At 36.0% G+C, this 16,707-nt stretch overlaps 1 protein-coding gene across 14 annotated transcripts in view; it reads left to right on the plus strand.

The window, feature by feature from the left end:
* Positions 1-16,707, plus strand: part of LRRFIP2 (LRR binding FLII interacting protein 2) — a 132,189-nt gene that overhangs the window by 52,456 nt on the left and 63,026 nt on the right. For 6 of the 14 annotated variants that reach the window (XM_073023372.1, XM_073023365.1, XM_073023361.1 and 3 more), the window contains 5 exons: positions 1,348-1,434; positions 9,224-9,280; positions 9,379-9,423; positions 13,030-13,098; positions 15,807-15,848. In XM_073023372.1, coding sequence (XP_072879473.1) covers positions 1,348-1,434; positions 9,224-9,280; positions 9,379-9,423; positions 13,030-13,098; positions 15,807-15,848 — 300 coding nt within the window. The remainder of the gene's footprint in view (positions 1-1,347; positions 1,435-9,223; positions 9,281-9,378; positions 9,424-13,029; positions 13,099-15,806; positions 15,849-16,707) is intronic. The other 8 variants (XM_007971800.3, XM_007971801.3, XM_073023370.1 and 5 more) reach the window with 3 other exon arrangements.

Below are 16,707 nucleotides of genomic sequence, written 5' to 3' on the forward strand. Positions count from 1 at the left end.
GACCTGACGGTGAGGTGCCTTATTTCATTTTTGCCTTTCTTCTTTCTGTTCTTCCCTTTGTGCTATTCTGTGGAGTTTTTGCTTTAACCATAAGTAATAAGGAGCTGGTGGAGGATTTTGTGCAGTGGAATGACGTGATCAGAAATAATACGTTTTGAAAGGCTGATTTGTCCATCATATAACCATACAGAAGATAAATTATAAGGCAGATTCTGGAAGTAGGTAGATGGATTTGGAGGTAATTGCAGTAGTGCAAACAAGAGATGAAGAATTCCTATGATATGATTCCATTTATATGAAATGTCCAGAATAAGTGAATGCATAGATACAGAAAGTAGATTAGTGGTTGCCAGGAGCTGGGAGGAAGGGTTAATGGGGAGTGCCTACTAATGGGTACCAGGTTTCATTTTGGGGTATGAGAATGTTCTGGAATTAGTCATGATGATTGCACGTCCTTGTGAGTATACTAAAAACCACAGAATTGTATACATTTATTTATTTATTTTTGAGACAGGGCCTCACTCTGTCATCCAGGCTGCAGTGCAGTAGCGTGATCTCAGCTCTCTGCAGCTTCCACCTTCCAGGTTCAAGTAATTTTCCTGTCTCAGCCACCCAAGTAGCTAGGGTTACAAGTGTGTGCCACCACGCCTGGCTATTTTTTTTTATTTTTAGTGGAGACAGGTTTCATCATGTTGCCTAAGCTGTTCTCAAACTCTTGGCCTCTTGTGATCCTCCTGCCTTGGCCTCCCAAAGTGCTGGGATTATAGGCATGAGCCACTGCACCGGAATTGTATACATTTAAATAGTGAATTTGATGATATGTGAATTCTGTCTCAATTTTAAAACAGAGAGTTGGGGAATGGGGAGATGAAGAGTTCTTGAAATGAGCAGGAACAGTGAGAATAAAGAAAGCTGAGATGGGTTTGATAGAGACTCAGTGGTGGAGAATTGTCGGTACTTGGAGACTGATTATTGGCAGTGTCCAAAGTGAAAGAGAGGTTGGTTCTGAAGTTTCTAGTTTATATGATTGAATCAATGGGGAAAAATGCTGGAAAAAGAGTAAGTTTGGAGAGGCATATGACAAACTGTGTGAAAGTGTGTTGAGTGTGTAATCAAACAGGAAGTTAAAGGTAAAGGCCCGGATTTGAGGAGAGACTTAGGAACTAGAGAAAAAAGTGAGTTTGTAAGAGTTGATTAAAGCAATCAGTCAAACTTGCTGATAGATAATATCTTGTCCTCCCCACCCCTTTTGCACAGTAATGTCCCATTTGTTCTTTATTTTCAAATCTGGTGTACAGGTTGTTTTTGTTTGTGTTGTATAAAGCTGAGTTTTATATTACTTTTCAGGCAGAGGCAAGGCTGGCAGCAAAACGGGCTGCCCGGGCAGAAGCAAGAGATATACGCATGAGAGAACTGGAACGGCAACAAAAAGAGGTAATTTGAGGGAATAACCCTAATTTCATGTTTGTCTCCCTGAAAATCAGTGCTTGGCTAGTTTATTCTGATGTGAATCTGGTTTCCTTTGAAACACTGAGAATAGTATAAACTGATGTATGTATTTTATCAAGCCATTCTGTGCCAGCAAATTAATTGTGATATTTGTTTTAAGTAGTAACAACAAACACATATATAGCTATTATCGTGTACATTGTTATAAGTTATTAGTATTACGAGTGCTTTACTTATGTTAGCTAAGGTAACTTTAGCAATGATAAAGTGTAGTATAGCTCTAATTGTCCTAAAATTTGGATTAATTATATTATGGTATCTATATATATGGTAAAACCTTGTAAAGTCATTCAGACTTACAATTTTAAAGCATATTTAATAATAGAGGAAAATATATAAGAATATGCGATAAAAGCAAACCAAAACAATACAATTTGTAGAACCCCAATTTTATGTTACAAAATCCAGTATCCATATATAGCATCAAAAACTACTAGAAAGAAGTGATTATCAATACGTGGTTTGTCTATGGTGGAATTATTGTTGGTTTTACTTTCTTTCTATACTTTTCTGTAATTTACAAATTTTCAATATGCTTTTATAGGAAAGGAAAACAAGAAAAAAATTTTAGGAATAGGCATATGGAAATTAGGCTGATTAAAATGAAATAAATATGCTTTTACTTTTCTGGCATTGACTTGGTCCTGAAAAGTTCCATAATAAATATTTTTGATGTTGTAGTAGTGTGAAGGGGCAAAAGCCTGTGGGACAGTATTAAACACTTTCTTTTGATTTTGGTGGTGAATTTTCTGTGAGCAGGTTAAAAAGCAATGTAAATATTTTATGTTGTCACAGCTCAAGAAAAACACTAAAATTGACATGTTGCTAATTTTCTTTTAACCTCATGTATAGTTTCAAATATGGAATGCAGTTCTCGACTTGAAATGGAAGTGCTGCAATCTGTTGTCTTTTTACTCCTAAAATTATACTAAATATAATAATAAGTGAATGAGCTGAGGTGGAGGATCACTTGAGCCTGGGAGTTTGAAGTTACAGTGAGCTATGATGGCACCACTGCACTCCAGCCTGGGCGACTAAGTGAGATCCTGTCTCCAAAAAAACAAATAAATAAGTGAATGAGACAGTTATTAAATGTAACTTCTATTTACAATTCTCTTAACTACAGGGAACCATCCGTCTCTTATTATTGAACATATTTAGCTTACTAATTTTCTGTATTTTGAATGTGTAACTTTGAGTCAGCTATCATTGCTCTTTAGGGAAAATGTGTATGATTAAGGTTTTTGGAGAATGCAATATGTTAGAAACGATTTGGTTTATGAAACTTTTGCATTTCTAGCACTCTCATCATTCCTTTGATCGGAAATGGGGACAGATTCAGAAGTGGCTGGTAGGCCAGTATTGCCTGTCCTGCATGTTGTGATCAGTTGCTGAAATAATGCAGTCTTGAAGTAAAACATTAACTAATCGTTTGCAAAGTAGGAGTGTTTGGCCTGTGTGAACCTAAAGGTCAGAGTGTCTGTTCTGTCTATAGTGGACCAGAGGTATATTTGGAGTCCAACCATTTTGTGTTGTAGTCAGTATCTTCACCTTCATCTCATGAATGCTCCTGATCAAGAAAGAGTGAGAAAATGAATGTGTTTTCTTTTTATGGATTTGTTCTTTTCTTCCCCGCTCTCTCTCCCCTTTTTTTAAAAAACTAAGTCCACGTGGTCTTCATTGAAAGATGACCTAGGTAATTCTTTCATTTCCTCTGAAAATTACTCTTATTATCATCAACTCCTTCAGGTCCTTTTTAAGTTCTCTACCACTACTCTCAAATGTGTCAGCTATAAAAGCAAATTGTGAATCAGTAAAATGTTAGTTAATGTGAATCATTCCTAAATTTGAACTTTTTTAAAGCTTGGTAAGTTCCCCACTGTTTCCTATTACAGGGCTTCTTAACTTGTATATGACTAGGCTTGGGAGATGGGGTATGAAGCCTTAAATTCTACTGCAGACTTTCAAATGTAATTATTTTTATGGGAAATGCCCACAGGTATTTTTGTTGTCAGATTCTCAAAGTAGTCTGTGATTCCTAGAGGAATTACAGAACCACTGTCTGATTGCTGCTAAACAAGCAACTTTCCTTCTTTTTTTTTTTGAGACGGAGTTTTGTGCTCATTGCCCGGGCTGGAATACAGTGGCACAGTCTCAGTTCACTGAAACCTCTGCTTCCTGGGTTCAAGTGATTCTCCTGCCTCAGCCTCTTGAGTAGCTGGGATTACAGGCGCCCGCCACCACGCCCAGCTAATTTTTGTATTTTTAGTAGAGACAGGGTTTCATCATGTTGACCAGGCTGGTCTCAAACTCCTGACCTCTGGTGATCCACCCACCTCAGCCTCCCAAAGTGCTGGGATTATAGGCGTGAGCCTCCATGTCCGGTCTAAACAAGCAACTTTATGAGCAAATCTCTTCTCTAGCAGCATTTTAAGGTACAAGCAGAATTTAAATATTTATTACTATAATGACTTTCAAATTTAAAACTTTATTGTAATTCTTGTTGTGATAGTGTTTTAGAAAAAAAGAGAAAGAAGATGTTTGGTTACTTAAAATTAAATGACCCCTCAGGTATGTGTGTGTTATTTTGGAGTGGAATCTATCTTTTCTTGTAACTAGAACTTGCCTAATTAATTTTATTTGAAGTGTCTTCTGCATGTAATTGGGTTAATATTATTGATGATGCATTAAGAATGTTTTGTGTGAATAAAAGAAATCATTTTTGTTGGGAGCTATGGCTTGTACCTGTAATCCCACTACTTGGGAGGTTGAGGTAGGAGGATTGCTTCAGGCCAGGGATTTGAGACTAGCTTCGGCAACATAGCAAGACCCTGTCTTAAAAAAAATTAGCAGGGCTTGCTGGCATGAGTCTGTAGTCCCAGCTACTCCAGAGGCTGAGGCAGAAGGATTGCTTGAGCCCAGGAGTCCAGGCTGCAGTGAGCTGTGATCACGCCACTATACTCCAGCCTGGGTGACAGGGCAAGACCCCGTCCCTTAAAAAAAAAAAAAAAAAAAAAAAATCACTTTGGCTTACAAAATGTCTTTGGAAATGTTAGTTTGTTCTTTTAATTATGCATTATAATTCTAAAATTAAATTGCCTAAGATAAGTCTAATGTTTGATTTCTATGTTCACAGGCCAGGAAGATGAAATTTTTCTTTTTTCTTTTACTTTATTTGTTTATTTTTGAGATAGAGTCTCACTCTGTCGCCCAAGCTGGAGTGCAGTGGTGCGATCTCGGCTCACTGCAACCTCTGCCTCCCGGGATCAAGTGATTCTTCTGCCTCAGCCTCCCGAATAACTGGGATTACAATTTTTTTTGTATTTTCAGTAGATACGAAGTTTGACCATGTTGGCCAGGCTAGTTTCAAGCTCCTGACCTCCGGCGATCCACCCACCTCGGCCTCTCAAAGTGCTGGGATTACAGGCGTGAGCCACCGTGCCCAGCCAAATCTTTTTTTTTTGTGAAATGTGTGCAGTTTAGGCAGTGAGTATGCTAGATTTTCATTGAAAGGGGTGACCTTTGGGCTAGAGTTTTAAAATTCAGGTAGTGACTAATCCAAGTCTTGAGATTTATAGGCAGGACTTGGACATGCAGAGAAAGTGGCATTGCTTTTCAGATGGGAATAATTATCACTTCTAACCCCTTCTGACACTTGCTTTTACACTGTTAAAACTGATTGTTTGGGTCTGGGCACAGTGACCCATGCCTGTAATCCCAGCACTTTGGGAGGCCGAGGCAGGTGGATTACTTGAGGTCAGGAGTTCAAGACCAGCCTGGCAACATGGTGAAACCCTGTCTCTACCAAAAATCCAAAAATTAGCCAGGTGTGCTGGCGGGCACCTGTAATCCCAGCTACTCGGGGAGGCTGAGGCAGGAAAATCGCTTGAACCTGGGAGGCGGAGGTTGCAGTGAGCCAAGATTGTTCCACTGCACTCCAGCCGGGGCAACAGAGTGAGACTCTGTCTCAAACAAACAAACAACAACAACAAAAAACTGATTCTTTGGTGTGAGTTGGTTGACAGTAAACAAATAAAAAGAAAAAGAAAAAAATTAAACCGATTCTTCTTCTCACTTCTTATCTTTGTCTCTCTGGCTGCTTTATCTATGACCCCATAAGAAGAAGTTGGCATGTAATAGTTACAATACAAAATATAAATGGCTAATATTTATAGTAAAATAAATGATGCATACACACACAATCCACAATAGGATTGTCAGTTACTAGAAGGAAGGAAATTTTCCTGTATTTACAATTTCCCCTCATTATAATACCTTTTTTTGGAAGTGTGATGTTGGGACATGAATAGGGAGTGAAAAGGAAGGAATCTCAGAAATGAATACAACTTTGAGTGCAAACTGTATATCAGCACTGCGCTAGTGCTTTTTACGTAGGTTTTATTTCACATTGTAAGACAGGTATTACTGTCCCAATTTTATAGATATGTTTATAAAGAATTGGTGAAGTAAATAACTTGCATAGTCATTGGCAGAACCAGTATTTGAAGGTATGAGAGAGTGCCACACCTGGTAATGTGTTGGAAGGATGAAAGGACCAGGAAGAAAAGGACCTATGCCTTCCTGGGCCTCCCATTAGTGTTAGTTTATTCAACTTTCCATGAACCTATTGATTCTTTTTTAAACTGGGTGTCTGTCTTAATCATTGTTGTATCCAAAAGAGTAAATGCATGTCTGGAAGAGTAAATAATGGTTTTTGAAGTTCCTCCTAATTTGAAACTGAAGGAATGACTTTAGCGTCAACTTAATAATAAATACTATTTGTTGACAGAAAAGATGGCCAGGTATATTCATAGGACTGTGGTTTTCTTTTAATAAAACCATTCATCCTCCATTCAGGTGAACTTTTAAAAACAAAGAGTATATTTCATTTTCATTAAATGTATCAAAACATCATTTTGAACAAACATATGTCTATTTTTTAAGGCATTGCACTGTTTGTTCAGTCTTTAGTGCTTTAGTATTAATAAGGACTTTTGGGATAATGACGATGTATTATTTTCCTCATTGTGGAATAGAGGGATACACCTTGTAACTGGCACCTAAGAACATAGTTTGCTGTAATCTTTTCTCTTTGTCCGCTGGTATAATTTATTCAAGAGAAACCAATTGGCAATGTAAATAGTACTCTAGAAATACCTGGGAAATGAAGCTTTTTGTTCTTCCAGAGAAGGGAGAATCTCTGAGTAAAAACCGGAATACCTTGCCATTTTCTTTCCTCCCTTCCCTCGCCTCCCCTCGCCTCCCCTCGCCTCCCCTCCCCTCCCCTCCCCTCCCCAGGGTCACTTTATATCATTGCTACCAGGGTCTGTTTCCCTCAAGTTTGCCGCTGTGCAAAAGTATTCAAGGTAGAAGTAATTAAAAACGACCCAAATGTTTTGCCTTTCTATATCAGAGTGGTCCTACTTGGCAGGCTCTTAGTAGAATATGTGTTTTGGAAGTTTTTGGTGTTATTAAAATTTGCCTTGAGCTTGCCTTACTGTTTTACCTAAACATATTTGTCAAATAGGTTTAGAGAAGTGCTATCAGGTATGGTAGCCACATGTAGGTAATTAAATTTAAATTTAAATTGACTAAAATTAAATAAAATTTAAAATTTGGTTTCTCAGTTGCATTTCAAGTGCTCAGTAGCCACATGTGGCTAGTGGATACTATATTAGCACAAATATAGAACATTTCCGTGGTCAGAGAAAGTTGTATTGGACAGTGCTTATTTAAGGTATAGTTTATGACTATAAGTATACTCTCTGTCCAAATTAACTGACCTGTATGGGGGTTTATATTTTATTCTGTAGTTTTTGGAAATCTTTTTAGGCCAATTTTTCAAATGGAGCAAGAGAAGCTCTTTAAATATAGAGGTACTATATATCAATATTTAATAAGGTATTTTAATTTATAATTATTTTTATTAATATAAGGGACATAATTGAAACTATGACTTAATCTGTCTTTGCTGCATCTTTAATGGAGTGTGCTCTTTAGATGAGGTTTTTGAAAATGCTCTTATGTGATAGATGGAATGGAAAAAAGGCTAGAATAAAGGGAAGATTAGACATTAAACCATATATTTACCCTAGTACCCCAAATAATATTGGAAGGGGCATGTTGAGTTAACTCACCTTTATGGTAAAGGCTTTTCAAACTAACCAAACTAAGTGGCCTAGAACTGATTACCACTTAATAAGCTGTACCCGTCCTGCTAGGCTAACACACATGCCCCCAAAACTTTTGTGATATCACTTGATAAAGAAAGGGAAGAAATTTTCTTGGCTTCTTGCAGACTACATGTGTCTATTGCATAACAAAAAATGTAAATCAGTGGCCAGGCATGGTGGCTCACACCTGTAATACCAGCACTTTGGAAGGCTGAGGTGGGCAGATCCCTTGAGGTCAGGAATTCAAGACTAGCCTGGCCAACATGGCGAAACCCCATCTCTGCTAAAACAAAAATTAGCCGGGTGTGGTGGTGGGTGCCTGTGGTCCCAGCTACTTGGGGGGCTGAAGCACGAGAATTGCTCGAACCCAGGAGGCTGAGGTTGCTATGAACTGAGGTCACGCCACTGCATTCCAGCCTGGGCGACAGAGCGAGACTCCGTCTCCAAAAACAACGACGACAACAACAACAACAAATGTAAATCAGTGATGAATTCCTAAAGATCAGAATATCTGATTAGAAATTGAGTCATAACAGAGTCATAACAGACTCATAAACAGACTTCAGCATAGAGTCATAAACAGACTTCAGCATAGATTTGGTCAAGGGCATCAGTCACAACAGATGTCAACCAGGGAGTTTTGAGGCATTGATTCATTTTACAAAAATACAGCATTGATAAGCCATGAACCCAGTTGATCAGTAATGTATAGATTTTCAGTCAGTGCACATTAACACTTTGGACTTGAAATTCTGAAAGATCAGAAATTCCTTACTGTTTGAGATGAGCAGGTTTTAGGGACTAGCCATTTTATCCCGCATGACTCAGGCCTTAATGCTCCATTGCTAATAGCTAAATGTGGAAAAGTTTAGAATTACATTTAATTTAGTCAACTGTTAGGCTGCAATCATTTTTAAAAAATAATCTGTTTATGGCATTATTTGAGATAACTTGACCAACTCTAAAATATATATGTAATTATTTCTAAGTATAAGTAGTTTTTCATATTAACAACACACAGGCTCTGTTTCAGGCTCTGTTTCAGTTCTTTTCTAGTTAGAGTGGTAAAAGAAAAAAAAAGAAATCTTTACAGTAAGCGCAAAATTATAATCCAAGTATTTTTAGAATCATATACTGTCTTGTTAAAATACATCAGTGATAATGTAAACACTTCTTCCTACCTGCATAAACTGATGAGCACAATGAAAAAAATAGATTAATGTCTTTTTTTAATGCTGAACTCAACTTCTCTTTGTTGAGTATACTTGCACATTTTTATCTTGGTATATTGAACTCTCTTGGTCTTATACAGACCATTCCAAGTGGTCTGACATACATACTCCTGATAAAATAAGAGCATTGCCAAGATTATTTCTACTTTCTTTCCAACCAAAGAATGTGGCTGCCCCAAAGATAAGTTGTCCAAACCCACCTGCTCTCAGGAGTTGTTGCTGTGCTGCTAACTGACTGCTCTTTGTGCAGTTCTGATAAACAACTGTCTGTTCAGCGATTAACTCTACATGTACTTTCTCCTTTCCCAGGAAGATTCGGAAAGGGCCAGGTATTCCCACCGGTCCAGTCACCATCGTCCTTATCTGGTTTGTAATAACCTATAAACTTGCCTCTGATACTTTTCCTCATTAGCTTAATGCAGTCACTCACAAACTTTTACTGTGTTTATTTTTATTTTTATCAGGGAGTTGAGGATGCGTTGTCCATTCGAAGTCTTGGCAGTCACAGGGTTGGTATTTTAACTTGTCTACACAATACAAAGCTTACATGTGAACTTTCTTCAGTTGCCTAAACAATCTGACAATGCTCATGTATTTCTTTGCCTTTTTAAAAGAAGTATAAAATATTGGCAAAGACCTTTCATTGGAAAATGATGCTTTCTTTCAAATTATTGTCATAAGTAAATCAACTCTAAAATCATGAGTACTTTAATCTATTAACATGGGTCTAATCTCTTTTTCTATAGAAGGACCTTTGATTTTGGAAAAAAATAATTAAGATTGATCTTGTAGAATAACATTTGTTTGGTTCTAACTTTCAGACTTTTCCTACTTTCATATCTTAAAAAATGACAGTTTATTAAATGCAAAATAGCTTTGGGGCTTGGATGATTAATTATAATTTTATTATGTGGAAAATTTGAACATCTGATTTGAGAAATTCCCTGAATATGTATAGGAATTATCATGCTTTGACATTTTGATTAACATTTTATAGAATGCCCCAGGTTGTTTTTTGCATGGATTGTTATACATCAGGAGGAAAAAGAAGCTGCTCCTTAAAAACCCTCGTATTATGCCAAGACCCTAATTTCTCTCTTAAAAAAGTATACTTTAAACCTTAAAGCGGCACTTTTATTTTACACATTGATAATGCTATGTGTATACTTGCTTTTTTTCCATTTTATTTTATTTAAATTTTTTTTTATTTTAATAGCTTTTAGGATACAACTGCATTTTGGTTACAATGTTATATGTATACTTCCTGTAGTTTTTTAAATCAGTAAGATGATCTTTCATGTTGAAGTCTCTATTTGTTAGTTTTCCCTGACTGTAATTTTCTTTCCACCTTGTATAAATGATAAAAATAGACTCTAATAAACTGAGTGTGCTCTGGCATACTAGTTATTGACATGTTTATATTCATAAATATAAACTCCAGGCTGGCTATTTTTCTTGGTGAATGTTCTCCAGGCTGGTTATTTTTCTTGTCGAACGTAATGTACTGTCTTTTTAGAGTAAGTTACTAAACTGGTTACTAAATCAGGAATATTTTAGTTATAAAACTTTAGATTTTAAGAATATTGGCCAGACACGGTGGCTCACACCTGTAATCTCAGCACTTTGGGAGGCCGAGGCAGGTGGATCACCTGAGGTTGGAAGTTCACGACCAGCCTGGCTAACATGGTGAAACCCATCTCTACTGAAAATACAAAATTAGCCTGGTGTGGTGGCACATGCCTGTAATCCCAGTTACTTGGTAGGTTGAAGCAGGAGAATTGCTTGAATCTGGAAAGCGGAGGTTGCAGTGAGCCAAGATTGCACCATTGCGCTCCAGCCTGGGCAACAAGAGCGAAACTCCATCTCAAAAAAAAAAAAAAAAAAAAGAATATTAACAGATCGTTACAGAAATCTAAGATAATTGGCAGCCTATAAATGATTTTACGGTGGAAAAATTTTAATAGTGAATTCATCATACTTCTCCCTGGAGATATAGTACTTTGTTTTTTTCTCTTTAAATATTTTGAAAAGGCCGGGAGCGGTGGCTGACATCTGTAATCCCAGCACTTTGGGATGCTGAGGTGGGCAGATCACCTGAGGTTCAGAGTTCCAGACCAACCTGGCCAACATGGCAAAAACTCCCGTCTCTACTAAAAATACAAAAATTAGCCAGGTGTAGTGGCTAATGCCTGTAATCCCAGCTACTTGGCAGGCTGAGGCACGAGAATCAGTTGAACCCGTGGGCGGAGGTTGCAATGAGCTGAGATCCTGCCACTGCACTCCAGCTTGGGTGACAGAGTGAGCCTCTGTCTCAAAATAAAAATTAAAATAATTATTTTGTAAAGAATGATATAGGGAGTCAGTCAATAAAAGCTTTAAAGTTGAGTCTTAAAGGCTGTGAAAATAATCCTCTTCTTGTATTTATGGCTTTTTCCTTTTGCTTTTCATTATAACGTTCGTAGTGTGTATTTTTACACAGTTGTTATTAAGCTGCTTATTTGTAAATTTGCATGTGACCTTAGGAAACTTGATTATATATTTGTTTAACTTAAAGGTAGAACCAGCAAAATTTGAACATTTGGGAGCCTTTAAAACAAATCTGCAAAAAAAGAGAAATCTGCAGTTAAACTGATAATAACTGTATACCCAGAATGTATATAAAGTAATCAGGTTGATTTTATTTTTATGGCATTTGTATCATTAAACAAATTTAAGATATAACTGCAGTATTTAATTTCATTATGTTAATTTTGAAAATTTGTTAATATGGGATATAATAAAACTCCCAGTATTTAAAAACGTCAATGTATAAATGTAAAAATTAATAAAAGTTTTACATCCTAGAGGAGATTCTAGTACATTACTCTCTGTAAGTGTACATCTAGCACAGTTTAAATGTTTAGATTTCCCTGGAAACAAGTCTGAAAGCTCACTACTAATTTCATTTAAAAGAAATATAGTTGAGATAAAACATTTTCTGTTTTACCCAAATAATATTGAGAGTTCTAAGTTTTCATCAAATTATTTGCTTTTAAAATAACTTCTCCTTTAAGCTGAATATGTTAGACAACTTTTGTCCTCTGTAGAAAGAAATGTGATGGCCTAAAACACTGACCTAAATTTCCTTGTGGTTTGCTATATAATTTTGGAGTTATGCATTTCTCAGCCAGTTATTTTTAAAAACTTAAGGCCATGTATTAAGAGGTCTAATACTTTCTGAACGTAATATTTGATGTGTGAACATTAGCAGTACCTGAATGTGAGGTGGATATATTTATGATCTTATGGTGCATTCTTAGGACTTTAGATTTCTCCTTTTGTCCAATTAACTTTCATATACTATCTTTTTGAAAGGTGGCTTACCAGAAGCTATCTGGGCTAGAAATGTTGGTGTCAGTGCTATAGACATTATGTATAAAAATAAAAACAGCAAAGGTAGTTCTAGACTGTGAATAGTAGGATTGGGGGAGGGATGATTACATCAAAGTTAGGAATTTAGAATTGAAACAGTCTGTGTCTATTAGTTTTATATAATGATTGGATTATTAATAGTGCAGAACATTAGTAGCTGCTTGGTCATTGCTTTATACATTGAAATACAAGAAGACAGTAAGGTGGAGATCCAAAATTAGAAAATGAAGTGATCTTGACCAGACACAGTGGCTCATGCCTTTCATCCCAGCACTTTGGGAGGCTGATGCAGCAGAATCACCCAGGAGCTTGAGATCAACCTGGGCAATGTAGTGAGAACTTGTCTCTACTAAAAATAAATAAATAAAAATAAAATAAATTAGCTGGGTATGGTGCTGCACGCCTGTGGTCCCAGCTAGTTGGGAGGCTGAGGTGGGCGGATTGCTTGAGCTGTCCAGGAAGTCGAGGCTGCGTTGAGCGTTGATTGTGCCATAGCATAAAAATGAAGAAAACGATCTTGATTGAATCAGAGCAGTAGGGATAAATTGCCTTTTCTCGTTGGTGGAGATTTTTACTGTTGCATGTATTTAGTTATTATTTATATACCAGTAGCCTTGATATAATTTTAATGAATTTAATTTTTAAAATATACTTACAATTTTGTGTTTTATCATTTACTATTACACTGTTTAATTCCATTGAAGAACCCATCGAAGGATATAACTGGGACACTTTGGAGCAGAGCCAGTACACCCAAAAGGAAAGACACCATGGTGTGTAGCCTAGGAAAATGTGTGGTATTAGTGTTGTGCATTCACTTTTGACTTCCAGCGTCCTGGATATTTGAGTAATAGGTACATTCTGATAGAAATTAACACTTGATTAACTTTGTTTGCTGTATATATTTTCTTTCTAGTTTGTTTCCTAATGAAAACTTTCAGTCAAGTTTGACAGTTAAAATTTCTTTAAAAAGATTACAATAGCAAATTTTGGATTTTTTTTGCTCTATAGTTATAGCATCAAAAATTTGGAAATGAGCCCTTACTATTTTCACTTTTCCTCCTTTGATAAATCTTTCTTATTTTACAACAATATAAATGCCAACTTTTACTTATTGGGGTGACTTTTTTTGTTTGCCCATTGTTTTAGTAGCAGTTGGTATGCCCAAATTATGGATTTTCCTACCAGATAGATTCAACATTTTTTTAAAAACCAGCTGAATTCTACGTTATATTTTGGAAAAGGAAAATTGAAACAGGTTAATTCCAGTTTGGCTTGTTAAATCCTGTGCCTGTGTAAAATGCCACTGGTGCTACAGAAAGGATGATAAGAGTAAAGACAGCTACCCTTTTCCATGAACTTACCTGATTTGGAGGATGGAATAGCTTGTGTGCTAGAATGTGTGCCTTGAGTAATATACGTTTTGGTCATGGAGGTTTTTTTTGTTTTGTTTTGTTTTGTTTTTAACAAAAGGGTTAGATATAAAATATTTAGAAATTTCCATAGAGAAGCAACTTTATTTTTGGGGAAGTGTCACTCCATGGTAAGTGACATTTTACTACTACACAGTTTAACAAATGCATACTATTATGTATTTTGGAAAATTTTGTAACAAGATTTTGTTACACATGTATTAATAATATTTTTTTATTGCTTATGTTAGTTTCGGGATAATATAAGAAAAGCATTCGGTACAGATATTTTGCTCCAATAAAATTGGTGTTTATTACAATAACATTTTCAATGAATTTATACCAGTGGTAAAATGGTACCACTTAGTCTGATACTTATGGAATTTATTTTTTGAGGTTTCTGCAATGTTTTTTATAAATGACCGTTTCATTAGGCATGAAAGGAAGGGCTTTATTTTGACTGAACTATTATTTTAATGTTTTATTAGAACTAGATTATATAATTTGATTTTGTGATATATTTCAAGCTTTTTAAAAATTGTGATCTCTACAAGGAATACATTTTACACCGTAAGTCAGTATACACATGAAGATTCATGCATGTGAATTTGTATATATGTAAAAGTATAGAAAATACATTATTGAAACAAAAGTTTCACGAAATGATATTTACACTTACTTTGCACAGCACCCTCTAATTTCTCTTCTAGTTTAGTTTTTAAAATGCTGGTTGAGGGCAGGGTACAGTGGCTCTTGCCTGTAATCCCAGCACTTTGGAAGGCTGAGGTGGGAGGATTACTTGAACCCAGGAGTTCAAGGCCAGCCTGGGCAACATAGCAAGACCCCATCTCCTAAAATAATAATAATAATAAAAAAATTAGCTAAGCATGGTGGCATGTACCTGTAGTTCTGCAGTTCCAGGTACTTGGGAGCCTGAAATGGGAGGTTCACTTGAACCCAGGAGTTCGATGTTGCAGTGAACTGTACTGTACTCCAGCCTGTACTCCACTGTACTCCATCCTGGGCAAAAGAGTGAGACCCTGTCTCAAAAAAAGCTGGTTGAAGCTACTAAGTTGATTTTATGAACTACTGATGAACTACAACCTATTGGGTTTTTGAATAGTATTCCTTAAAATTTTAAATGAATATAAGGGTTGGAAAAGAAAGATATTTTTACCAAACAATTAGTATTTAAACTACCTAAGGAAATTGTTCATTGCTTTTATTTATTTTATATATGACTTTCTGGGTAGATAGCTTACAAATATAAACTAGAATGTTTAAGAAACGATGTGTGAAAGCCATAAATCTATGTAGTTGCTATTTGGTTTTTTTTCCTGGATTTGAAATGTGGTATTACACATACTATCTTTTTAAAAGGCTCCTACATGAAATATGCGTGTTCTGGTCTTATGACTTTTGTATATTTTTCTTTGATTTATATTCTGTGTCACACCTGTGTGATACTGTGCAGTTCACACTTTGACCAGATTTCTCAAAGTGAGAAATCAGCATTTTCTTGAGGAAGGACAATTTTAGGTGTTTGTTCACAAGCAGATCCAAGGGAATGTTCCCCATCTTGGTGCTGCAATTGTTCTTTTGTAAGCTTGACCATGCTAGTTATGTGTGTTTGCCTTATTGCCTGTTCATTCTTTGCTTTTGCCATTTTTCAAACAATAGGAAATGATGTTAAAAGTGATAATAATTTTCTTAAAAAGCACTTTTGACTTTAGAATGCTTAATTCTTGTATTTAAAGGCTCCCTTAGGATGTTTTGTGCTATAGTGTACTGAGATTGAATCATATCACTATTAGTGGTTATGAATTTTGTTATTTAAAAGAAAAATAAACATACAATTTTGAATGTACATGCAGTTTAGCAATACTTTATACTAGGAAAGAGTAGGAGGAAGAATATATTTTTTAATTCAGCTGGATTAGCTTTCATGTTTAATAATTTTTTCTTTTAAAATAGTGCTGGATTTTTAATAACCTCAAATATTACTTCTTCTCTTCTTTATATTTCTGAATTTGGAAACAAACCAACTTTCATGTTCTGCTGAAACCCAGTATGATATGTTCAAGGATAGATCATCAAGACTTTCATCATTAGTATGTAGTGCATGACTTTGTGTTGTATTTGGAGTTTTGCTTTATAAACATCTGTTGATGCTAATTATAGAATATGACTAACTTTCATGGCTTTATTATGAACTTTTGGGGAAAATGTGACTAACAAAGCAAAAAGCTAATGTTTTGTGGTTGTGGCATGAATAGTAATTTTTTTCTTTAGGATTTCAGAATTAGACACAAGTTATTCTTATCTATTGAGGACTAGGATTGGTAGTAATATCTTTTTTTTTTTTTTTTTTTTTTTTTTAATTTTAAAGATGGGGTCCCTCTCTGTCAACCAGGCTGGAGTGCAGTGGTGCAATCATAACTTATTGACTGCACCTTTGAACTCCTGGGTTCAAGGGATCCTCCCATCTCAGCCTTCTGAGTAGCGAGTACTATAAACATGTGGCAACATGCCCACCTAATTGGTTTATTTTTTTTGTAGAGATGGGGTTTTGCTATGCTGTACAGGCTGGTCTCGAACTTTTGGTCTTAAGTGATCCTCCCACCTTGGCCTCCCAAAGTGCTGGGATTACATGTGTGAGCCATCATGCCCAGCTGGTAGTAATGTATCTTTTCTTAAAACGATGAGCCACCCACCTAACATATACTAATTGTCATTCTAACACTGTTATAAACATGTCTTAATGTTGAGCACAAGCCCTGTGTTTTATGTCACATGTCACAAGCTAGCAGGTGTGAAGTTGCTAGATAGAAAATATCCAGTAGTGTTAGAGGACACCTAAGACATCAGTTATGTCCATACATTTTGGTTTGATTTGGTTAGTTTTTTATGGTATGTCATTAACCAAGGAATTTAAGTTATAGCTTGTTTTTCTTGGGTTAATATTTTGTC

This window comes from Chlorocebus sabaeus, chromosome 15 (assembly GCF_047675955.1).
Source record: "Chlorocebus sabaeus isolate Y175 chromosome 15, mChlSab1.0.hap1, whole genome shotgun sequence".
Lineage (NCBI taxonomy): Eukaryota > Metazoa > Chordata > Mammalia > Primates > Cercopithecidae > Chlorocebus > Chlorocebus sabaeus.